The 25,444-nt window shown below is 48.5% G+C and overlaps 1 protein-coding gene across 9 annotated transcripts in view; it reads left to right on the top strand.

Annotated features, from left to right (window-relative positions):
* Nucleotides 1–19,911, top strand: part of rasal2 (RAS protein activator like 2) — a 68,637-nt gene extending 48,726 nt beyond the window's left edge. For 5 of the 9 annotated variants that reach the window (XM_064338377.1, XM_064338371.1, XM_064338370.1 and 2 more), the window contains 13 exons: nt 4,718–4,871; nt 5,608–5,706; nt 6,532–7,086; nt 7,745–7,889; nt 8,076–8,220; nt 8,839–9,075; nt 9,488–9,689; nt 11,063–11,262; nt 11,362–12,067; nt 12,722–12,847; nt 13,674–13,876; nt 14,428–14,515; nt 19,008–19,911. In XM_064338377.1, coding sequence (XP_064194447.1) covers nt 4,718–4,871; nt 5,608–5,706; nt 6,532–7,086; nt 7,745–7,889; nt 8,076–8,220; nt 8,839–9,075; nt 9,488–9,689; nt 11,063–11,262; nt 11,362–12,067; nt 12,722–12,847; nt 13,674–13,876; nt 14,428–14,515; nt 19,008–19,175 — 3,028 coding nt within the window. In that variant the 3' untranslated portion in view covers nt 19,176–19,911. Of the gene's footprint in view, nt 1–4,717; nt 4,872–5,607; nt 5,707–6,531; nt 7,087–7,744; nt 7,890–8,075; nt 8,221–8,838; nt 9,076–9,487; nt 9,690–11,062; nt 11,263–11,361; nt 12,068–12,721; nt 12,848–13,673; nt 13,877–14,427; nt 14,516–17,111; nt 17,143–19,007 lie in introns of all 9 variants that reach the window. The other 4 variants (XM_064338375.1, XM_064338374.1, XM_064338376.1 and 1 more) reach the window with 3 other exon arrangements.
* Nucleotides 19,912–25,444: the final 5,533 nt, after the last annotated feature.

The raw sequence follows: 25,444 nt of genomic DNA, 5'->3' as shown, positions 1-25,444 counted from the left end.
CAGATAAAAACAGATCTCTTCATTTCCCTGAAACCTGCTTTATCTCTGTACTCTTTACTGCCACCTGGTGGCCATGTTACTGAAGCTGTCACTAATTTTTAGAGAAATACAAATGGGACACTTATAAGAATGTTGATTTCAATCTTTATGATGCAGGTGTTTTCATTCATCACAAGTGACAGAAGCGCACAAAAGTGACTTTAAACCAATCACCTCTGAAAGAGTGAGACTCTACTGTGTCCAGTGAGAAACTGAGGCTATATAAAATGAACAAGTCAACAGTTGGGAAATCACTATGTTAGCCAATCTACTGTGACAGGGTGAGCTATATTTAAACCAACCAATTTCCACTGAGAATGAGGCTGTGATTAGCTGGTGACCAGCGAGAGAGTGCGGTTGTATTTTACCCAGTCAGCAGAGTGAGAGTGCCGTTGAACCAGCCTCCAGCGAGAGAGAGAGAGAGCGAGGCTCTCTGTCCTTTGTTCAGCAAAAAAAAACCCTTCCTGCCGTGTATCATATTTAAAAAGCCATTAGCGGGCCGCGCGGGTAGTGAAGGGCTTTATGAGTGTGGGCACCGCAGAGAGCAGGCAGCTCCAGGCTGTGGGCTGGCGTCTCCCCTGCCGGAGGCGGCGCAGGAGCGCGCCGCGTTTTGGAAGACGCCCGCTATCCGCCGTGCACCGTCTCACCCCCCTTGCTTCCCAGAAAGCCTGTTTTGATTCCCGGACCCGGGCGCAGGTGCGGCGGTTTATAGCTTTACTGTAAGGGACCGCGGGGAGCATTAAGCGCAGCACCCGCGGCGGCGGCGGCGGAGCGCCTGTGAGAGCTCGGGCCGCGCGCCGAGAGCTCCCCCGCGCTCCCGCTCGTGAGCGCCGCGCGCGCATCCCTGTTAGCGCTCAGGCTTTAGAGGCTTTGGGAGATAATGCCCTGCTGTGCAGCCAGGCCGCGCACCGTGCAGCATGGCCTCCACGTTCAAGAGGACCTGCGTCACCCAGCTCAGAGCACTGCAGCTCAGGTAGGAGAAGACCCCGCCCTGATTCTGCTCAAGATTCAGGTAGGGGGAGACTTCTCCCTGCGATTCAGGCGAGGAGAGGGACTCCTACCTGTGATTTGGGTAAGGAGGGACTCCTGCCTGAGATTCAGGTTAGGAGAGACTTCTCCCTGTGATTCAGGTAGACAGACTCCTCTCTGTGATTCAGGTAGACGAGTCCTCCCTGTGATTTAGGTAGACAGACTCCTCTCTGTGATTCAGGTAGACAGACTCCTCTCTGTGATTCAGGTAGACAGACTCCTCTCTGTGATTCAGGTAGACGAGTCCTCCCTGTGATTCAGGTAGACAGACTCCTCTCTGTGATTCAGGTAGACAGACTCCTCTCTGTGATTCAGGTAGACAGACTCCTCTTTGTGATTCAGGTAGACGAGTCCTCCCTGTGATTCAGGTAGACAGACTCCGCCCTGTGGTTATGTGTGTCTTCACTCGGCCTGGGACACCGCACCCCATTGACCCAATTCCTGTCTGAGCAAGAACTGCTCCAATTGTTTTCCTCAATTCATGCTGAACCTCCACCAATGAAAGTAAAGTAAAACTACATGTGATTATGTGTGATGCCAGTTGTGTGAGACTCGAAGCTTAAAGCTATGGCTTTGCCCAGGCCATGTAGTGTCAGATACAGTATGTGGTGTAAATGGTGTCTTTGTTTCCGGGCCGTGCACAGTAAAATTGACCTGGTCTGTGACCGAGCCAGTTCACACAAGGATAATGCCACACCACACAGATTAAAGCAGTATGATGCGGAGTGGGGCTCAGTTAAAGTGATATTATGTGTATCATTGGCACCATCGCTGTGAGACGAGAGGTCCTGTCTGACAAAACTGCTAATCTGAGATTACGCAATTAATCTGAGCAAGTCACTATTCTCAGATTGCATAATGCAGCCGGCACAGAGAAAGGCCGTCTCTTAGAGCATGGTGCCAGGGCATTAGCACAGCATAGATGCCAAGCATGCTGTTCAGCAGGCAGAGAGACAGCTGGCTGCATTTGTGGCATTCGGGCAGCTGCGGGGGTATCAGGAACGTGGGGCTGGGAGGATGTGGGGTGTTAGCTTGGGGCTGAATAGGCCCAGTGTGAGGGACTTTATATCACCCAGAAGCACTTGGCAGAAAGGAGGTAACAGTAGTCAGAGTAAGGAAGCAGTCTGGTTTCAGTTATAAGATCTTGTGAGCACATTACAAAACACTGGACAGTATCAGGCCACAAAGACAAAAAACACAAAAGCAGCGAGATAAAAGCATTGCATCAAAATATGGAATATAAAACTCCAAGTGCCTCTGAAACTTCCAGCCCACACAGTTGGGATCAGCTATTTATCGCGTTATTGAATGGAAGGGTTCATTTTGAACCGGGAGTCCAGGGGTAACTATTAATCTGTGACTTTGGCAGCCAGCAGCCTGATAGCTGTGGATTAAGCGCTGGAGAGATGATGCAGATAGCCCGGTCGTTAAATCTACGGCAGAGAGGGAGACTAATGGGGCTTCTCTCCCAAAATGCACTTAGCTGTGGGTAAACACCCGCAGGACCGTGCCCCGATCAGCACGTAGAACGGTCTGTAATCCGTCAGGATTTTCACCGGAGGCCTGGAGGGGTTCACGCGCAGGCTAACAGCTAATCTAAATGCTAATGCTATGGGTACGGTACAGTTCAGTGTCCAATGACCGTGAAGCCTTAAACGAATAATCTTTCATGGTGGTTTGTGTTAGATGCACAGGTGTGTAGGGAAGCTCATGCTATTCCTGTCGGGTAGATGCGGTCCTGTTGGACCGGCTCCTGAGTCTGTTGTGACCTGTAAACTACAGTCCCCACAGGGGATGTTGTGTCTCTGTGCGGTTTGTTAATCTGGGACTGTGGGATTACGTCGCAGCGCTGAGTTACACCCTAAGCCCTGCGACAGATGGAGAGAGAGAGAGTGATTGTGTGTCTAGCTCTTCCCTTCCTGTGTTGACTCTCCAGTACGGCGTCTACGTCACACGCCTGTTGGATGCAGAGCGTTAGCGTTAGCAGGGAAAAGATCGGTTAGCATGACGTATCCTGTATCGCAGCTGCACCCTCAGGAAGTGCTCAAATTCCGAGTTTCCAGCTGGTCTGTAATTCAAATCGGACACCTGTTTCTGCAGACGTGGTTCTTTCTGTATTATTTAATCCTACTGTCATTCCGCCATGGGTTTTGCCATGTTTAACTGCAGCTTTGTCTCCAGTGGCACAGTTAAAGGTTTTTTGGAGAGTAGCGGGCTCCTTGTGATGTAGCCGGGGATTTACACCGTTTTTATGAATCAGGTGCTAAAAACTCCTCTTGCTTATCATTCCAACTGCAATCTCAGGGAGTCAGCCAATTTTCATAACATTTTTTACAGTGTTGGATCAACGCTTTCACTAGACTGCTCCATTATCTGGCTTCACTGCCGTCGTTTCTTTAAAGATGAAATCTAAAGCACTTCTCCTAGGCATCGTTTCCTCAATTCATGTTAGACGCACAGTATATGACAGCTTTTAGTGTTTCCCCTTCCCCGAAGTTATTTTAAAGGGAGGAGCCTGGTCATACAGTGGAGGCAGATGTTAAAGAACACACACAGAACTGGAGCCTAAACTCCTTTCTGTCTGGGATGTTGTTTACAAATTAGTGACTGTCTGTGGTATCTCTGTCAACAATAATGTATGTGCATAATTTAGTTCCATTGTTTTTTTTGTTGTTGTGTTATTCTGGTTGAACAGGTGCAGCAGGTCAGGCCGTCTGCTTAATAAGTTCATCGTAAAGACTAGAAAGCACTTTTGTTTTGTGTGTGACTGAAGGTGAGAAAAACAGCGTGATAGGTGCGTAAAGCGACGCGTTTAGTTTGCGTGTAAATTGGTAGCGTGCGCGCGGTGCGACGCAGCGGCCGTGCGTGGTGCGTTTAAATACCGCTGGCGGAGCGCGACGCCCTTTTCCGAAGCTGTTTGTGAGCACATCGCCGCCCCCCCCCCATCCCCCGCTGCCCGCCGCGGAGTCCCCGTGTAGGCCGTTCCCGTGGAAACGGGCTCAGGGGGGGAGCTGGGGCGGCCGGCACGGGCCCTCTTGTTTGTCTCCCGCGGAGAGGAGGAGGAGGAGGAGGAGGAGGCGGAGAGGCGGAGAGCCAGCTTCGCCGTCTCATTCGGTTCGGGAGCGAAAGATGTGAGGGGGAAGAGAGGAAGGGACGAGCGGGAGGACGGAAGGTGGTCCTCTGTATGGCCATGCTCTGGGGATACTCCTTCAAGTGGCTCTTCAGCTGCTTCTCGTAGGTATTGCATCTCAGAAGAAGCCTCCCCGAGCGAGCAGCCGCTGCGTTTCGAAGGCGACTGGGGACCGTTCTCAGCCAGGCTGTTGTTGTGTCATTAGAGCGCTCCGCAGGCCCGGCTACATCGCAACGGAAAAAATATTAGCGGAGGAGAATACGCCGGTTATCGCTGTGCGTTAAAGCGTGAGTCTGAGGAAACGGATGATCGTGGAGAAAGTGCTCAGTCGGATCGCGGGGAAAGTGCCCGGTCTCACTTGTTGATTATGCAGAAAGCGCTGGGCCTGATTGGCCCGTTGCGGCGTAAGCGCTCAGTCCGATTGGCTGGCGAGAGTGGCGTGTGCATGCGGTGTGTATAACGCCGTGCGTTTGTGTGTTAACGTGATTTGTGTGTTTGTGTGTGTGTGCCTGTCTCCAGGGCTCGAGGTCTACCCAAGCTGAAGGAGTCGCGCTCCCATGAGTCTCTGCTCAGTCCTGGCAGTGCGGTTGAGGCGCTGGACCTAGGCATGGAGGAAGACATCTTTGTCAAACCCCTGCACAGCAGCATTCTGGGACAGGAGTTCTGCTTCGAGGTACTGAACCAGGACTGTCATTTCCTCTCTTCCCTTTATCATTCCATCTGTCCCTCTCTCTCTCTCTCCTATATATCACCCACTCTTTCTGTCTCTGTGGCTCCATCTCTCTCCCCTCTGTCGCTCCCTCATTAGCAGAAGCAGTAGTCATGTGACCTTTGAAAGGCTGGCTGTAGTGCTAGACAGCTGTCACATTCTGCTGTTGTAAAGTTTTGATACTGTTGCATTTACATTACCTTTTATTTATTTTGCCATGTATAGGCAATTGCTCTTCTTGTGTGGGTTTGATCTGATACCTGTGTTGGGTGGTCCTGTGTGTGAGTTTGATCTGGCCCCTGTGTGGGTGTTCCTGTGTGTGGGTTTGATTCTATGCCTGTGTGGGTGGTCCTGTGTGTGTGGGTTTGATCTGATAGCTGTGTGGGTGGTCCTGTGAGTGGGTTTGATCTGACCCCTGTGTTGATGTTCTTGTGTGTGAGTTTGATCTCATATCTGTGTTGAGTGTTCCTGTGTGTGGGTTTGATCTGATGCCTGTGTTGGTATTCCTGTGTGTGGGTTTGATCTGACCCCTGTGTTGGTGTTCCTGTGTGTGAGTTTGATCTCATATCTGTGTTGAGTGTTCCTGTGTGTGGGTTTGATCTGACCCCTGTGTTGGTGTTCCTGTGTGTGGGTTTGATCTGACCCCTGTGTTGGTGTTGCTGTGTTGGGTCCATTCCTCATACTGCTTTGTCCTCTGCAGGTGACGTACTCTGGTGGCAGCAAATGCTTCAGCTGTTCCTCATCAGCCGAGAGGGACAAATGGATGGAGAATCTGAAGAGGACCGTGCAGCCCAATAAGGTAGCACACCTGCATGCGTACATTTAATACACCTGTAATGCCCCCTCCCAAATTTAGTACCCCTGCAATACACCCCTCCCAATTTAGTACAGCTGTAATACACCCTTCCCAATTTAGTACACCTGCAATACACCCCTCCCAAATTAGTACAGCTGTAATGCACCCCTCCCAATTTAGTACACCTGTAATGCCCCCTCCCAAATTTAGTACAGCTGTAATGCCCCCTCCCAAATTTAGTATACCTGTAATACACCCCTCCCAATTTAGTACACCTGCACTACACCCCTCCCAAGTTTAGTACACCTATAATGCACCCCTCCCAATTTAGTACAGCAGCCATACACCCCTCCCAATTTAGTACACCTGCAATACACCCCTCCCAGTTTAGTACACCTGAAATATTCCCCTCCCAAATGAATACACCTGTAACGCCCCTCCCAATTTAGTACTGCTGTAATAAACCATTCCCAATCTCATACACCTGTAATACACCCACTCCATACTCATGCACAAGTGTAGTAATTCATCTGTCTATCAAATAATTGAATGAGATGGTAATACTGACTATGGTTTATTCCACATTAGTTTAATCATTTTAAAGTTCCAACAGGGGAGGATATTAATTCAGGTTTATTCCAGTTCTTTTTGCCATTGAACTCTTCAGTTGCGTTTTCTATGATGAAAAGCACCTGTTTCCCGTGCTGTCACCGTGAGCCTCACAGCACAGGCCCGGGACGGGCACGGTGAGCGCATGCTTTGTGCGCGTCTCCACTGCGTCCAAACCGCCGCCGCGATAAAGCCCCACCCCCCCGCTCTCCCTTCCAGGATAACTGCCGGCGGGCGGAGAACGTGCTGCGGCTGTGGATCATCGAGGCCAAGGACCTGCCGCCCAAGAAGCGCTACTTCTGCGAGCTGTGCCTGGACGACGTGCTCTACGCCCGCACCACCAGCAAGACCAAGCTGGACGGGCTCTTCTGGGGCGAGCACTTCGAGTTCGGCGGCCTGCCGCCCGTGCGCAGCGTCACCGTGCACATCTACAAGGACGTGGACAAGAAGAAGAAGAAGGACAAGAACAACTACGTGGGCCTGGTCAACATCCCCATGGCCTCCGTCACCGGCCGCCAGTTCGTGGAGAAGTGGTACCCCGTGAGCACCCCCACCCCCAGCAAGGGCAAGGCCGGCGGGCCCTCCATCCGCATCAAGTGCCGCTTCCAGACCATCTCCATCCTGCCCATGGAGCAGTACAAGGAGTTCGCCGAGTTCATCACCAACAACTACACCATGCTCTGCTCCGTGCTGGAGCCCGTCATCAGCGTCAAGAACAAGGAGGAGATGGCCTGCGCGCTGGTGCACATACTGCAGAGCACGGGCAGGGCCAAGGTACATACACACACACACACACACACACACATGCACACATATACGCACATACACACGAACACGCACATACTTTTTATTATCAAAAAATGGCTTTTGAGTAATTCATGTGACTGATGAATAGATAATACATAAGGATTTAGTAAAATTTAGCAAAGTAAATTATTGTCGTATATCCTCAAATCTGAGTTAGCACAGTGTCCTCTAACCTTCACCATTCTCTAGGTCTGCAAAAACAGGCTCTAAATCAGGAGTCAAATCTTTATCAAACATGTTTTGAGAGTCCAAGATAACTTGGCGTCAGACACTGTTCCTCTCTGGTATGAAGGGAGGGAGGGTAAAGGAAGGGCCAAGCTCACCCATTTGGACTTCTGGGAATGCGAGAAATAAGAAGGGAGAGTAATGTAGTACATTCTTTCAGGTATTCTCCACCCCTCCACGTTCTGCCATTAGCTGTATTGCCTCTGGTGCATTTTTCACAATGCACTTCACTGTAGTTCTTCTGTGTAGGACTCTGTGTGTCTACATTGCAGTTATCTGTAGTTCTTCTTGCATGTACAACTTCCTGGGTGTCCACTCTGAAGTTAGGTGTAGTTCTTCCTGTATGTAGGCCACCCTGTGTGGCTGCTTTGCCGTTAGCTATGGTTCTTCCTGCCCTTAGGACTTTCTGACGGACCTGGTGATGTCAGAGGTGGACAGATGCGCAGACCATGATGTCCTGATCTTCAGAGAGAACACGCTGGCCACCAAAGCCATCGAGGAGTACCTGAAGCTGGTGGGACAGAAGTACCTCCATGATGCACTGGGTAAGAGCAGAGGTGCAACACATAGACGCTCTCCACTAGCACCTTAGTGTTGGCTGATTGCTGGTTTTGGCAGGGCTGTAGGCTGGAGGATTGATAGTTTTACAGATATGTGTGTGATGCAGTAGCTGGATAAGAGGACTGTAGATGGTTTCAGGGTGGAAGTGATGTATCTGTGTTCCATTACAGGAGAGTTTATCAGAGCTCTGTATGAGTCTGATGAGAACTGTGAAGTGGACCCCAGCAAGTGCTCCAGCAGCGAGCTGGCCGAGCATCAGAGCAACCTGAAGATGTGCTGCGAGTTGGCCTTCTGCAAGATCATCAACTCCTACTGGTGAGAATCACATACCATACACACGCACACATGCACCGCAGTGACCTACAAGATCATCAACTCCTACTGGTGAGAATCACATCATACACCGCACACTCAGTGACCTACAAGATCATCAACTCCTACTGGTGAGAATCACATACCATACACACGCACACATGCACCGCAGTGACCTACAAGGTCATCAACTCCTACTGGTGAGAATCACATACCATACACACGCACACATGCACCGCAGTGACCTACAAGATCATCAACTCCTACTGGTGAGAATCACATACATTCGCACACACATGCACTCCAATGACCTACAAGATCATGAACTCCCACGGGTGAGAATCACATGCACACACATGTGCCTGAATGTCCTCCAAGGTCATCAACTCCTACTGATGAGAATCACATGCACACGTGCACACACGCACACATGCACCACAATGAGCTACAAGATCATCACTGTTGAGAAACACGGATGCACATTCACCCACATGCACTGCAATGTCCTGCAAGATCATTAGCTCTTATTGGCAGGAGCATATATGATGGTGCATATGTATTTGTGTACTTGCACATGTGTGTGTGTGTGCGTGCGTGTAACTGAGTGCCGTGTCTCTGCAGCGTGTTCCCGCGGGAGCTGAAGGAGGTGTTCTCTGCCTGGAAGCAGCAGTGCTTGTCCCGGGGGAAGCAGGACATCAGCACGCGTCTGATCAGCGCCTCGCTGTTCCTGCGCTTCCTGTGTCCCGCCATCATGTCCCCCTCGCTCTTCAGCCTCATGCAGGAGTACCCCGACGACCGCACCTCCCGCACCCTCACGCTCATCGCCAAGGTCATCCAGAACCTGGCCAACTTCGCCAAGTACGTCCAAAAAAAAGATCCATGTTAATTCATGAAATGTCTCAAAGGACGTTTCAAGTAATGTGGCCTCAACTGCTGTTTATAATGAATGGTCAGATAGAGATTGGTGAGTGTGGATGTGCAGATGGATGTGAGTGTGGATGTGTGGATGGAGATGGGGGTGTGGATGTGCAAGTAGATGTGAGTGTGTATGTGCAGATAGAGATGGGGTTGTGGATGTGCAAGTAGATGCGAGTGTGTATGTGCAGATGGAGATGGGGGTGTGGATGTGCAAGTAGATGTGAGTGTGTATGTGCAGATAGAGATGGGGGTATGTATGTGCAAGTTGATGTGAGTGTGTATGTGCAGATGTACAGAAGAAGATGTGAGTGTGTGTGTACCGTTAGAGACGTGAGTGTGGATGCTCCCACAGGTTTGGTAATAAGGAGGAGTACATGGCGTTTATGAACGATTTCCTGGAGCACGAGTGGGCGGGCATGAAGCGCTTCCTGATGGAGATCTCCAACCCAGACACCATCTCCAACACGCCGGGCTTCGAGGGCTACATCGACCTGGGCCGCGAGCTGTCCGTCCTGCACGCGCTCCTGTGGGACGTGGTGTCCCAGATGGATAAGGTACCTCAGACAGGACGTCCCACTAACCAGCTGTGCCTCCTGCACCTGAGAGATTTTTACCCCTCCCGCACAAAGAGAGAGAGAGAGAGCAAGAGAACCCCTAATGCTGGAGTCTAATGTCGGTTTCCTGCCAATGGCCTGTTTCCCCACTAAACTGAAGCTGGGAATGAGGGGATTAGAGTCTTTTTCTCACACAGAGGGTGGGTGGGATCTTGTTTCAGGCTTCAGATGGTAAGTGGTGTCCCTGCGCTGCGTATTAGTCTTATGTTTGGCACAGCGCTGAACGTATTTTCTCTTGTATTTCTAAATTTTGGATTGATTTCTGTGGCTAAGTGCTGTGTTTTCTATCATGGTTGTAGTCCAGGTTACTGGAGTTGCCCCATCGCTGTTTTGCTGCATATGACAAAATGTTTGCATTTTCCTTACAGTTGTCCTTTCCTCTGAACTGCACATTAATGAAACGAGTCAAGCTTGACTGATATAACCTTGATTGTGGCTTGTGGGTGTGTGTGGCCCAGATTCTCAATGCACCAAACGCCCAGCACGCTAGAGACGTACCGACTCTCACTGGGAGTCCTGTGGGGAGCCACATATCTGATCACTGTGTTCTTGAGGACAGAGGGATTGAGGGTCATAGGAAACTCTACACTTCATTGGGCAATGCCTCCTCTGGTCATTTTTGGGTGCTGAGCAGGCTATCTGCACTCATGGGTAATGTAGTTCTCCAGCACAGTCACTGCACAGTTCAGCTGACTGAGTCCGGAGGACATGGATGCTAGTCTTGCTCTCTCCCAGGTTAACATGTTGAGGATGTTTCAGTGAAGCGCTGTGCTGACGTGTGTATCTGCTGAAACAGGCTCCTGCTGAGGAAATAGGAGTTTTGTGTGGTTTTTTGGTTGAAGGTGAATCCCATGTGAATGAATTGGAAGTTGTGTATTTGCTGTGTTGACCCCACTACCCTCCCTACATCCCGTAACCCTCTCCCTCGCACTGCTTCTGTCCTGAAGCATGTCCTCCCGTCCCATAACACCCCCCCCCCCCAGTTATTTTGCGCCCTCCCCATCCACACTCACCACCTCCTGCGCTAGTTTGCTTTTGGTGCATGTCATGCGTTTGGTTTTGGAATGGCTGTAGTAGAAGCATGTGTTGTTGTTTTTTATTCCTAATTTCGTTTCCTTTTGTTTTTCCTTCTCCATTCCTCCTCCTCCTCCTCCTCTTTCTGCCAATGTATCCCCCTTACCCCACCACACCGTTTCCATGGTTACGCTGCCCTGCCCCAATGCATTATGGCACCTGTCGCCCTCCACTGCCATCCCCATCCAAATCACGGGGGGATGTGGCCACTGGCGCTGCCGTGGTAACCTACATCCCAGGGTGAAAATTCCTTCCTGCAGGCAACAGCGGCCAAGCTGGGCCCTCTGCCCCGTATCCTGGGCGACATCGCCCGCTCGCTGTCCAGCCCCACCCCCCTCCAGCAGCAGCTCCGCCTTTTTCAGGACCACAGCTCCGCCCCCAACATTAGCGGCAGCGTCTCCTCCGGGCTGCAGAGGATATTCGAGGACCCGGCCGACAGGTAGGCCCGTGACATCACTCTGTATCACTGCGCCACACGCGTCACTCTGCGCTCAGAGGTGAGTCTCATATGTGCGTGTGTGTGTTTCTGTCCCTGCAGTGAAGTGCGCAGTATAAAGACTCCGGTGCAGGAGAGGGACGGATTTTTCCGGAAGGCTCCCCTCCTGGGCCAGCAGCCGTCCACGCAGAGCATGAGTTTCTCCGACAAGGAGGAGCGCGACTCCGTGCTGCCGAACGGCCGCAGCGTGTCGCTCATGGACCTGCAGGAGTCGCACGCGCCCCCCCCCGAACGCGCGCCCCTCAGCCAGGCCCCGCCCAGGCTCGGCCGCACCGGCTCCCAGGTCTCCATCGGGGGCCCCGCCCCCCACCACCACCCCGCCCCCAGGCCCTCCCCGAGGGACAGCCTGCCCCAGAGCGCCCCCCAGACACGGCGGCCGCTGCCCCCCGCCCTGCAGCCGCTGTCCTTCCAGAACCCTGTGTACCACCTGAGTAACCCGGGCAACCCGGGGGTGGAGTCCAGCTCGGAGAACCTGAGCACGGAGAGCTCCCACTGTAGCACGCACAGCGAGGACTGTGCCACGCCCCGTCGGCACCCTGCCACGCCCAGACAGGGTGCCACCCACATCGTCAGCACCTCGCGCTCCCTCCCCATCAGTGTCGACTCCGCCCACCACGCTAGCGTCCGCCCTCATGCTGACCCCGCCCACCATGTCGCCGCTCGCCAGCATCCGCAGAACCTGTCTGCCAGAGAGAGCCCCGTACCCAGAGCCAGAATACACAAGCAACAGGCACCGCAGGCACAACAGGTAAAATACACACTATACACAAAACACTATACATAGAACTATCCACTGTACTACTCACAACTATACACCAAACACTGTTGTTTTTGCAAACCAAGTAGCTAATAAGCTAGGTTTTTTCCAGTGATTTATTATTGGCAAAGGTGTCTTATCACTGTGCAGAAAAGCTAATGGTTAATTCAAATAGATTTCATGGGCTTTCGCTCAATTTGTAAAATTCACTCAGCGATAGCAGATGTAGCATGAAATGAATCACTGCGTTGGCTCCTATTTGTATTGCTATTTTTGAAAACAGTTCATTAGCCTTGTTGAAGTGAATTTTGTTATGCTCATATTTTTTACCACTGACTTTTGTTTACAAGACGTTGTCGTGTTTCTCTGTTCTCAATTGTAGGCAGGTATACCCATGAGTTTTTGCTAATATTCAGGTTTTGTATAGTGTATATCATGGTATATTATTATATTACCTAATTATAGAGTACTGTATACAACATGGAGGGTATGCAAACCGAGGCCGAGTTCGCCTCATCTCCACTCTGCTCTGCCTGTTTGTCTGTAAGCCCTGCGGACACTGACAGAAGGCCTGTGCATGTGTGTGTGTGTGTGTGTGTGTGTGTGCCTGCGTGTGCGTGCGTGCGTGTGCGCGTCCTCCTGTAGGTGCAGTCGCCGGTGGAGTCTGTCTCTATGTCCCCTGTAGAGAGGACTGCTGCCTGGGTGCTCAACAATGGACAGTATGAGGAGGAGGAGGCTGAGGCTCGAGAGAACAGCAAGCACGCAGAGAAGGTAACATTACAAGCTAACACCTTGTTACTGCAGTGCTACAGGCTAACACACTGTTACTCTAGTGCTACAGGCTAACACCTTGTTACTGCAGTGCTACAGGTTAACACACTGTTACTGCAGTGCTACAGGCTAACACCCTGTTACTGCAGTGCTACAGGCTAACACCCTGTTACTGCAGTGCTACAGGCTAACACCCTGTTACTGCAGTGCTACAGGCTAACACCCTGTTACTGCAGTGCTACAGGCTAACACCTTTACTCAGTGTAGCTAGCACTGTCTCAGTGCTACGCTAACACCCTGTTACTGCAGTGCTACAGGCTAACACCCTGTTACTGCAGTGCTACAGGCTAACACCCAGTTACTGCAGTGCTATATGCTAACGCACAGTTACTGCAGAGCTGCAGGCTAACACCCAGTTACTGCATTGCTATATGCTAACGCACTGTTAGTGCAGTGCTACAGGCTAACACCTTGTTACTGCAGTGCTACAGGTTAACACACTGTTACTGCAGTGCTACAGGCTAACACCCTGTTACTGCAGTGCAATATGCTAACGCACTGTTACTGCAGTGCTACAGGCTAACACCCTGTTACTGCAGTGCTACAGGCTAACACACTGTTATTGCAGTGCTACAGGCTAACACCCAGTTACTGCAGTGCAATATGCTAACGCACTGTTACTGCAGTGCTACTGGCTAACACCCAGTTACTGCAGTGCTATATGCTAACGCACTGTTACTGCAGTGCTACAGCCTGTGCTACGGACTGAAGTGTGCATAGCTGTGCGTTGGTCGGTGAGAGACTGACTGGCTGCTCCCTGGCGCAGTACGAACAGGAGATCACGCAGCTGAAGGATCGCCTCCTGGTTTCGGGGCGGAGGCTGGAGGAGTGCGAGCAGCGCCTGCTGGCCCAGGAGCAGCAGATGCAGAAGCTGCTCCTGGAGTACAAGGTCCGGCTGGAGGACAGCGAGGACCGACTGCGCAGGCAGCAGGACGAGAAGGACAGCCAGATGAAGAGCATCATCTGCAGGTGGACAACCCCTTACCTCACAGACAGCCAGGCGCCCCCAAACCTCATATAGACAAACAGCTGTACGAACATCACATTTACTCACAACCTGCCAACCCTCTCCCGGCGCCTCTAAACCTTACTGACACCCCATAATTTCTCTCACAGACTCCCCAAACTTGACATTCACCCCAAAATTCGCCAAACGTACAGCATAGTCTCCAAAATCCCAGGTGCATGTTTATTGTATAGGAAATGTGATTGTTTCTGCAGATCAGTCCTTTTGGGAGTTGAGGTTTCATTTCATGGCCACTAGATGGTAGTATGTGCCAGCGATATGTCTCCTGTTTCCACTGTGCAGAACACATGCGTGTGGTGTAGCTCGTTCATTATGATATTTGTGGAGGTCCAAGGTTCAGTGCTCTAGGCAATGGGCAATGGGCCTGTTTATTTCACATCCTCAAAACCAGAGGCAGATGCCCCCAAATTTCAGCTTCACCCCCCAAAGCTCGCATTAAGCCCAGATTGTGGCTTGGATGCCCCAGAGCTCACTGGGCTCTTCTGTCTCTCAGGTTGATGGCAGTGGAGGAGGAGCTGAAGAGGGACCACGCAGAGATGCAGGCCGTGATCGATGCCAAGCAGAAGATTATCGATGCGCAGGTAATGGGGCATGTCATGAGCTCAAAAGAACCAGACATTTTGTTTGCCTTAAAGACCCTGTGCAAGCATTATTTTTTTATCCTTCAATTATAGATAAAGAACCAAGAAAAATGTACTATGCTATTTGGCATTTGTTCATTCTGCTGAGATTTTGAATGAATTGTTTCATTCTGAAAGCAAAAAAGCTCTTTTACTGCCCACTGCTGGAGGATTTGGTATTGGTACAAAATCCTGGTATGTAAGACCTTGTTTCTGACGTTGTCAACTAGGAGATTTGCATAAAAAGATCCCACTTCGGAGGTGGAGGCAGCAATGATTCTATGAGCGGGATTGACCAGCATCGGCTCATGCACGTACAACTGAATCGCTCTGATCCTACCGCTGATTCAGCTGGTTTTGGTGTCATCGATGTAAGCATCGTTGTCATTTTCCATACGGTTCTACATGTTCTGATAGCTAGCCAGCTACATACTGTATAGAGTGTCCTAATTAGTGGGCTGTTGTATCAAAAGTGAATCAGCGAATATTTATTGCAGGAGGAACATGCCCTCTCTGTCCAGTTCTCTTGTTCAAGAAATTTGATTTTCATGTTTATAAATTGTGAAAAAAGTAAATGTACATTTTTTCTTATGGCTTCAATGGATGCCTATTTAGAAAGGAAAAATTTTGATTGCACAGGTTCTTTAAGAAAATAAATAATTATAACTTTGAAGGAACAGAGGATGCAAGAACATGCACGAGAATGTCACCTCTGCTCTGTTTTGGCTACTGTGTTTATCTTGTGTTGTGATTGCTCGAGTAAATACTGATGTATGAAGCATGTGGAGTAATTTCTCCCAAAAACAGTACAACTCAAATCGTGTGTGTGCTCCTAAAACAATACTAATGCATGAATCAGTGTTTGTTTGTAAATCACTGAGTGTGTTTGCTCCTAAAATACTGAGTACTAATGAATGAATCACACAGTGTGATTGCTCCTAAAATACTGAGTACTAATGAATGAATCACACAGTGTGATTGCTCCTAAAATACTGAGTGCTAATGTATGAATCACTGTGTTTGCATCTAAATCACTGAGTACTAATGAATGAATCACACAGTGTGCTTGCTCCTAAAATACTGAGTACTGATGTATGAAATCACGTAGTTCTCCTAAAAACAGTCTTTACCTATGAATCAAAGACTTCCTCTTGTGTTCTGTTGTGACTGTTGGATGTTACTGTGGGGCAATGGACTGGCTCAACTAGTTCTGATCTAGTTCTGAGTCGGCTATGTGGATTCCTCAAGCTGTTTTAGATGGATACGTGATGGGTTCTAACCTGGGTGGGTCATTTAGTTGGATTCTAACACACTTCAGCTTGGTGAAGTATAACATATCAGTTAGGTGATGTCTCTTGTGGCATTTATGTGGCTTCTAATATGTCGGCTAAGTTGTTTCTAACACTGTCTGTTTGCTGGGTTCAATATCCTTCAGTTTGGTGGATTCAAACTCGTGCCAACCTGGTGGATCACAGTGCGTTTAATCAAGGCTGACAGTAACATACTTTGGTTATCTAACACAGTCAGTGGACTCTTGCACATGTGGCAGTTGGGTGGATTCTCATGTGTGTCAGGGAGGTGGAGTCTAATGCACGTCTGATTGATTATAATGTGTCAAATTAATATTATAATGTGGTTGTGTGTGTCGGAAAGTTTGAAGCCACCTAGTTGCATTCTAGTTTTAGACTAGTGTGAACCAGTAAACTAGTGTGAACTAGTTTGACTCTTCTGACATGCGTTGAGACCAGCACGTGTCAGCAAGGTGGATTCAGAGATGTAGATTCTTGATTCTTACCAACACACATTGCCGTCAGCTATTTGGAATCAAAAACATTTGTCAGATTGACGGATTCTGACATATGACCACTGGATTCTAAAATATTGTTTTTAAGCATACATATCAGTCAGGCAGCTTCTAACCCATGTATTAGGTACATTGTGACGTGCAGGTCATATGTGTATTTATACACGTGTCAGTTTGGTGAATTATAAGACATCTGTCAGTTAGGAGGATTATTTATTGAATTTCAGGATGCACCAGAGGTGAGAGAAATAAGGGCAATGTGGCCTCTGAAGAAGTATGGCGATAATTTCATTTATTTTATGATTGTGGATTTGAGTTATATAGCCCCGTCTTGTTTGATTAGCCGAGCTGGCCTGCAGTTGTTTGAATTCTGTGAGAAAGGGTACTTAATGTTGGCACATTGACTGCACTACATCTGCTGCTCAAACGGTGCCCTCTGACTCTACTCCCATCGGGGCCCGGTGATTTGCCAGGGCCTGTGTGTCAGTTTGACCTGTGTTTGACACAACTCCGTTTTGCAGAGCGATGCGATGCGGGCTCTGAATGCTAACTCCCTCGGAGTTGTTATGGGGAATATCTGAGCGGCCAGGGGAAGTCTCTCAGGGGGCCGGCTGTCGGTCGGCATGCAGTTGGTTCTGTGTAACTGAAAGAGGGGCGCGGCTTGAAGGCGAGCTGCTCCGGCTGGCTCCCCCTGCAGGTGTCTGACGGCAGTGCTTGTGCTCACCGGCTTGTTGTCACTGTGTTGAATTCCAGGTCGCTAACGGTGCCGAGGTAACCGAAGCAGGCAAGTAAAAAAACCGGTTCTCCGGTGCGGCGGAAAAAACGGCGCTACGCGCGCGAGCCCCGCTTCACGCTCGCCGCTCTCCGCACCCACTCCAGCCCCCCCGACAGGCGGCGGGAGGCGTCCGCGCTGAGAGCCCCGCGTCCTCTGAGTGCGCTACTCAAACGGAGAGCCTCCTCCAGCGCAGCGCCGACGCGTCCTCTCTCTTCTCCTGGCGGGGATAGGACTGGAGTGGGTAACGCTTGAGGGACGAGGAGGTGGGCTGTGGTTTGATTAGTGCAGTCAGGTGGCGGAAGGCAGCGTATGTAGAGGGCTCCTCTCTGGGCTGGACTGGGTGTGGATGAGGTGCAGGTTCTGTTTGTTAGCTTTAGCCTTGGCTGCTTACCTCCTGCCCGCCTTGTCTGCACCTGTCTGTGAACTCCCCCTTCCCCACACCGCCATGCCACGGTCCTGTCTCCCACTCCTCGTCACACCCATATCACAGTACACCCATATCTATACCTGTATCATGTTCCCCACCACATCCCATAATACATACCTGATCACACCCATATTACACTACACCCATATCTATACCTGTATCATGTTCCCCACCACATCCCATAATACATACCCGATCACACCCATATTACATCACACCCATATTACACTACACCCATATCTATACCTGTATCATGTTCCCCACCACATCCCATAATACATACCCGATCACACCCACATTACATCTCATCCATATCCCCCATATCCATACCTGTATCATGCTCCCCACCATGGTCCATAATACATAGCCTGTCACACCCATATTAGGCCACACGCATATCCCCCCCATATCTATGCTTGTATCACAGTCCATTGCACCCATAATACACACTCGCACTCTCATAGCCCCAACCCTATACCCATATCACTCTCCACTGTGCTCATATTGCATTCCTTGTGCTACAGTCTCCACAATGTATGCATCGTACTCCCCAGCCCACTCCCATTTCCCACCCCCCATATTACGCTCCCCAGCATTTTTGACCCCGCCCCCTTTTCCCCTGCACCCTGCCTCTGTGTCCCCAGCCCCTCATCCTTGCCCTCTGTCCTGCCCCCTTTTCAAGCCCCATATCCCAAGCCCCGCCCCCCTTCTCATGCAGGGTAAAAGACTTGGCCTGACTCTGTTTGGTTCACGACCAATGGCACTGACACTCCGTTCATTGTGAAAATGAAGGGAGGAAACTAAAGGAAACATTGTTTTTTTTTTTTTTTGAGCACTCTCGGTTACCAGCATTTAAAGTACATTCTCACCTCCTCTCTGGTCCACAACGTAGTGCTCTTATGGTTTATCTCTGTCCAAATACGAAATAAAACGAGAGCACGTTGAAGAATATCCCGTCACAGAACAATACCAGTCGCCGTGGCGGCGGAACGCTGTTGGCTCGTTTATATCCCACGGCGAGAAGAACGGCGGCCCGGATTAGACGCTAAATTAGCCGGCAGCGCGACGCAGCCGAAAAACTGCCATTGAGAAAAGAGAGAGGAACCGCGTGGAGGAGCAGCAATGATTCCTTTATTTACTACATGACATGCATTGACCTCCAGCGCGGGCGCTGGCGTGCCAGCCTGCGCGTGCGAGTCCTTTCTGTCCGTCTCTCCGCGGTTGGCGGAGCGGCCCCGGGGCCCGCCGGGGGCCTCCCCAGGTGGCAGGTATGCCCGCGCGAGTGTTAGCAGTCAGGCTTCGACACGCTCCATTCACCCCCGCCCCCGCTCCCCCCCCCCATTACAGTTCTGCCATCTGCCAGCGCCTCTGCTGTGAAGGATTGTGGGAAGGCTGGCGCGCTGATGTCTCTTCGCTCCCCTCCTCCCCCCACCCCCTCCCCCCACAGGAGAAGAGGATCAGCTCCCTGGATGCTGCAAACTCGCGGCTCATGAGCGCCCTCACGCAGGTGAAGGAGCGCTATAGCATGCAGAACCTGCGCAACGGCCTCTCGCCCACCAACCCCACCAAGCTGTCCATCACCGAGAACGGGGAGTTCAAGAACAGCAGCTGCTGATCCACCTACCCGCGCGCCCACCACTGACCCGGGCCCTGGGTGTACATGTATATATCAATGTCCACCTGTGCCCCTGGCTGTACATGTATATATCAATATCTGTGACCGCTCTTGTACAGAGATGTAAGATACTGCCATGGAGGAGTGCGGGGAGAAGGGGCGGAGCTTGTTAGATATTGTAATGAGTTAGTGAGTTTTGTGTTTTATAAATAATATTGTTCTCCTGACCAGATCTAGTGAAAGCAGAGTTTTAAGAGATTTTTAAGTATTGTGTAATTTAGAGATGATTTAGCAGGGTGTATATATGAAGAGAAATTTGTTTTGACAAAAAAAGAATAAGCACATAGGAAATGGATTGAGCGGTTGGGGAAAGAGAGAATTATCACTGACAGAAAAGAAAAGGACATGATGAGTCAGATACTTTTATGCACTCCGTTTGCCTAACCCAACCTTTTTTTAATCTTTTATTTTGTGCTTTTTCCTTGACAATGTGTTGTATTCCTTTTGATAAGATTGAAATGCTTTTATTAAACCTGGATAACTGGTCCACTCTCCGTGTGGGCGCAGCAACACCCACAATGCCCTACTGTTCAGGGTCACATGACCTGGGTCAGCCGGCTCCAGCATGTGTGCGTTTATTTATTCAGTTAGTCAGGACTGTGGGGTCCATGTCTTATAACCCCACTGACTGTGTGCGGTTTCCAGTTTCTTATAAATGACTACTGTTAAAACTGTTCACCGTTTCCTCAGTCTGTTCTCTCAAAACATCACTGTCAGTCCTTTGGGATGGAAACGAGTCTGTACCTACTCCGTATATCTGAAATCCGTGGATTCAGGTTTTAGGGCGTGTGGTGCAAATTGCGGGGTCCAGAATCTCTGGAGCACAGTGTGGTACCCAATCCTGACCGTGCCAGTGTCAGCCCCGTAGGGTAGTGTATAATTGGCTGTGTTCACCTCCATCTCGTCCCATACCAGTGACCCCTCCCGGCCAGTCAGTCACCGCAGCACATGCCCGTCTGAGCTCTTCCAAACCGCTTTTTCAGACAATGTTACAATAATGGTGTGGGCCTGCAATTCCAGAAATTCAAAATTGGAAAGAAAAGGGGAAAAAAACGGGGGTTGAAAGTAAGATTTTTAGGCCACCCTGGTGTAGTATCCCAGAGTGCGGCACTGCTCCCCGCAGGCCACACTGGGACCCTAACCCTGCAGGACGGCTTTCCAGCACCGATGACCAGGGCCGGCGGACGGCTGCAAACCCACAGCCGCGGCTCTCCCGGCGCACCGCAGGGTGAAACGCCGCCTTCAAGGACCTCTGCATGTTGGCACTGCCGCTCAGTTCCAGCACCGAGCAGCACTGGTGCTTCAACTGGGCGTGCCATCCGGACGACGAAGAACGGCGTGTCTGTAGACCGCGAAAATAAGAGTCTGGCATTTTTTGTGAAATGTTGATGATCTGGAGCGTGTTCTTCTGCATATACCGGTTCATCACATCCTGCTCGCCAACAGCATCATTGATTCATCTTACTGTTCACGCTATTCCTAGAACTCTACAGTCCTACTGTCCAGACTATGCTAGGCAGTGCATTTCAGCTGGAGGTGGTATGCATCAAAATGAGGTCATAATCCAGTACTTTGAGTGGTTTAGCAATGCCAGAGCAGACTTTGTCTCAAAAACCTTAGTATTAAAATTGAGGAGGAGAATGTCTCGGTCGTGCGACTCATCGCTGTCCCGCGGAGTCCTGATGAGACGCATGAATCCTTGTCGGTTTCCTTTAATCAAATGTGACACTATTTCTGCTTTCATTCAGAGCGAAGCCAGGCGGAGGGAAGATCCGCTTTCTCTGTTAATGAAGGCTGCCTACACATTACAGGCCTGCTGTGCTGCCCTTGTACAAGTTTGCTAACAAAGCAACCTGATACACAGAAAATAAGATTGTTTGCGCATGCAGTATTGAAAAGATACACAACTGCCTCCTGTGTGTACACTTCACACACTGCATGTTTCAACCCAAAAATTATGACTGGCACATCTGGTCATACCACCAACGCTGCTAATTCAGTGGCAAGAAGGACCTCATTAAGGGTTTTTATCAAACTGATAGCTATGCTGTTCAGCTGTTCGTGCTGCTACATCGCTGTGCAGTGTGATCATTAGTGGAATTTCTACCTACACTCTCTATAGCAGGGATGGCTATCTTTGTCCTGTATTCTGATTTTGCTCCACCAAATGCTAATTGGGTGAGATGTGAATATATCGGATGGCACTCCTGTTCCACATTCAGCCCCTCGGGAATAGACCTGTGGCTTAAGCACTTCTATAAAAAGGAAAGGAGGTAAGCACTGTTTCTGGGTCCCAAGAAGATGAATTAATTAAGCCTGGAGGATTCTAATGTCAATGTAAATTGTAATGTAAATATTGATATCTGCGTACTGTCAGCACTGTAAGTTCACCTGTAATATTGATATCAGCGTATCATTACTGTGGAGTGATGTTGATATCTGCACATAAATATTGTGATAGATAAGTGTTATTAATGTGCGCATTGTTATTAATTGTACTTAATAATTTGCATGTTCAAGATTAGCTTTATCCAACTGACCGCAAATGAAAACCCTCAAAAACCATTTCCCGTTAGGATGACCATCCTTCACTGGCAGAGCCGTCAAAGTTGAATATCACTTTGCTCACACATTTGTAAAGTCCAGAGGTCTATTGGCTTCATGATCACATGTGAAGCTGTATGCTGTTTTTGTTCATTATTTAGCTGTGCATTTGAAATGGAGAATTCACCCAAAGCATTACATGATATCTGATATTAATTACTGTGCACACATAGTAGGATTCAGCTTCTATGACTTCTGTTGAAAGCAATGCTTTTCATGTTTCTTTCACTAAAATTCAATTTTTGGAGTCCATTCATGTCAATATGTGAGCGCTGGAAGACGAATATATAAAATCACCGCGGACTGCATTTTTTACCCAGAGCAACAGGATGCTCTTCCTCTGCCAGCCATATGGGGGTGCTGTGTAACCAGAAACCCCATATCAAATTGCGACGCTGCTTTTTTTTGTTGGCCTGTTCTCTCGGGCGCTGATTTCTACTGGACACATATTGGACATTTAATTAAAGTCATGTTGGCTAATTATTCTCCTGTGTTAATAAGACTAACATTGCCACTGCACTGTTAGCAAGTCTGATACTGTAACCTTAATAATATTGATACTGCATGGATAAAAAAAGACTGATACTGCAGTATATATGATGCTGACCATGTTTATAAAGGCCAGTTCATATAAAAACTGTGAGAGCAGGCAAGATGAGGGAGAAAAAATCTTACTGATTAAAGTCCACATCAGAACAGAGGTTAACCAATTAAAGACTGTTTCCATAACGACCATGGGTTTGTTGAGTGGAGCTGTCTCGTCTTTAACTCTAGACTCTCCTTTGAAACTGAATATCAGATCTTTGCAGCATATATTCTGCTAAAAACATTCTCAACTATCCTGCTGGCTGATGATGATCTGAACTTACCTCAAGGCTACTGCTTACCTTAAGGCTAGATCTGATACCGCTCCTTTATTTTTTGCCTATTTTTCTCCCTCTTAATTTGTAAAGCCTAATTGTAGGCATGACCCATTGCTGCATCCTCTCTGAATGCAGGTGGGCAGAGACATCCTCCAGCACACCACAACATGTAACCACTCTGCAGACCAGCAGCTGAGCTCCACAGTCATTTCCCCGAAGGACTGCACCACTTATGCAAGTGGCACATGCAGGCTGCAGGAACCCCAACAAACAGAGGAGCTGGTCTTGTGCAGCGAAGCTGAGAAAGCCCTCCCTCCCAGGCCAATTTCAAATCCAGCCATGCACCACCCTGCTACAATGCCCAGTCATCTGGCTTACTGATAATACGGCCAGTCATATTCCACCTTGAGATTATGGCCTGTTACCCTGACACTGGCCAATCGGCCCCCACCCTGAGACTGTGAAGAACTGAGGAAAAAAGTACAGCAGTTATTCAAGGTTACACACTGTTTATATGCCGCCCCTTCTTTCTCCCTAATTTAGAATTCCCAACTGTACATCTACAGTCATTGCTCCAACCTCGGCTGTCAGGAAAGCATGTGACAAGAAAACATTATCCGTTATTGACCCATGACTTGACCGGAGAGTTCACCCTCAGCCAGCTCAAGAAATGTAGTACTCAGTAATGGTCATGTCTGCTCTGAGGGCAAAATGGTGGAGCTTCTCATTGAAACCCATATAAAATTATGAGGCTTTGACTGCAAAATAAAACTTTTAAAAATCTCAGCTTACCATTGTTACTGTATCTTTCCCATTATAAGCAGACTGTGAAATTGTTTCACTTTTTCACAAATTTTTAAGGACGATAATTTCTATTTCTTTATCCCCATTATATGCACTCGCAAGCATATAAATTACATAGACTAGTTTGGGATGCTTGCTGTGTAGCAAACCTCCCACTGGTCCAAATTAATCAGCTGAATTAGCCAAGGATGGCAAGTGAATCAAACACCACTATGCACAACATGTTTCATTGTATCCAAGGCTTATGTGAAGTTATGTTTGGAAATTATGCTGCTTTGTAAAAATGTGTGGTACGTGTTATGAATGCCATATCTGAGAAAATATTAAATGTTGCAGGCACATGCTCTATTTCTACAAACAGATAGCAAGTGTTTGTACAATGGCTGAGAGGTGTCTTTGAAATCAACTATACCAAAACCCAACATCTTAAATTGGCATAGCCCCCTCAGCAACAGTAGGAATACATAGCTACAGAGTCCCCACCCTCCCCTTTGACTCCAACTATTTTTTTGCACTTTTGGCTTTTTTGTAATATCCCTGTCTTAAATAAACCCCATTATCTCACAAACTATACTGCTTGCCAAAATGACCAAATCACCTGATTCCACAGGAGTCTCACTCAGTAAACATACAGGACATATTCACTCTCATTTTGTATTTTCTTTATTCTGTAGTGATTGTATGTACATCTGATACTACAAGAAACCAGATTTATTTTGCCAGTCATACCCCAGGATTTATACAACACCAAGGTAAAAGTTTCATGTAGATTTAATAAAGTAAAATTTGACATGTATTCTCAAAGGTGGGTCCAAGTGTCCCCAAATCCTCCCAAAATGGCACCTAACCACTCCAAACTGAAATATAGTGCTTATCTATTTTTTCCCCAGCCATATTCTACTTCCAGAAGCTAAATTCTAGTGAGGGTGGTACCCTCTGGAACCCCACAAAACAAATGTTCTTTATTTGTCCATTCATTCTTTTTGGCTAAGCTCTTTATTTCAGCCAAAAGATATCCTTTTGGGCAGCTTCTATGTATAAAGAAATGTTTGTGACAAGATGGTGTAATGATGTGACACCAGGTATTGAGATGCATGCTGGTTTTACTATTATAAGGCAAACTCCAGCTGTTACTCTTGCTGTTGCTGGTAATATGGCCGGTACTGTTGCTGGTGCTATGGCTGTTGATGTCGCTGTTGCTGTTGTCTCTGTTCACTGGACCGTATTGTGAGCGTCTCTTGTTGGGTTCCCGGTCTTACTGCAGGCACCACAGATAAAGGGTAACGCCGAGTATCTAATCGTCCACAGCTGTGACTGCAGGTCAGCTAAACCACTCCCCCTTATCTCCGCCCACAGTCATCAATTTTAATGATACTTAAAGGCTGAAGTACACTATAATATAATTCAAGTATAAGTGTTATAAGTGCTTCTTAGGTGCAATAATTCTATACATCATTGGTTCTTAAACCTTTTAATATCAGGACCCAAATTAGAAATATTTTTTTATATCGGGATCCAAATTTGAAATTTAGTTGCTTTAAGGGACCCATCAGATACACATAAAAGCATAGCCTAGTGGACTACAGACTCATTCTGGTGTAATGACGCTGGCTGCATCTATCTATTTCCAGTTAAGGTATCATTGTGATGTTCAAGCCTTTATTGGGTACAACGCAATCACATAATTGTGTACTTTCGTACATTGTTTTTCACCTGTGTATATACAAGTTAATGATACATTAGTTAACTTAGTAGCCTTGTATATAGTTTTATTAGCTTTAAAGGTAGCTAATATAGCTAATAAAGCTATATACAAGGCTACTAACCTCTATTGGAATAAGCTATGACAAAATTAATGAGTGCATTGTGGTGACTTGTGGTGATAGGAGCAAATTGTTCAGAGATTGTAAACCTGTGTTGGCATAGGAGCAAATATTT

The sequence above is a fragment of the Anguilla rostrata genome, chromosome 6 (genome assembly GCF_018555375.3).
Source record: "Anguilla rostrata isolate EN2019 chromosome 6, ASM1855537v3, whole genome shotgun sequence".
NCBI classification, from domain to species: domain Eukaryota; kingdom Metazoa; phylum Chordata; class Actinopteri; order Anguilliformes; family Anguillidae; genus Anguilla; species Anguilla rostrata.
The sequence above is the reverse complement of the archived record's forward strand: the minus strand, read 5'-3'. Positions and strand labels throughout refer to the sequence as shown.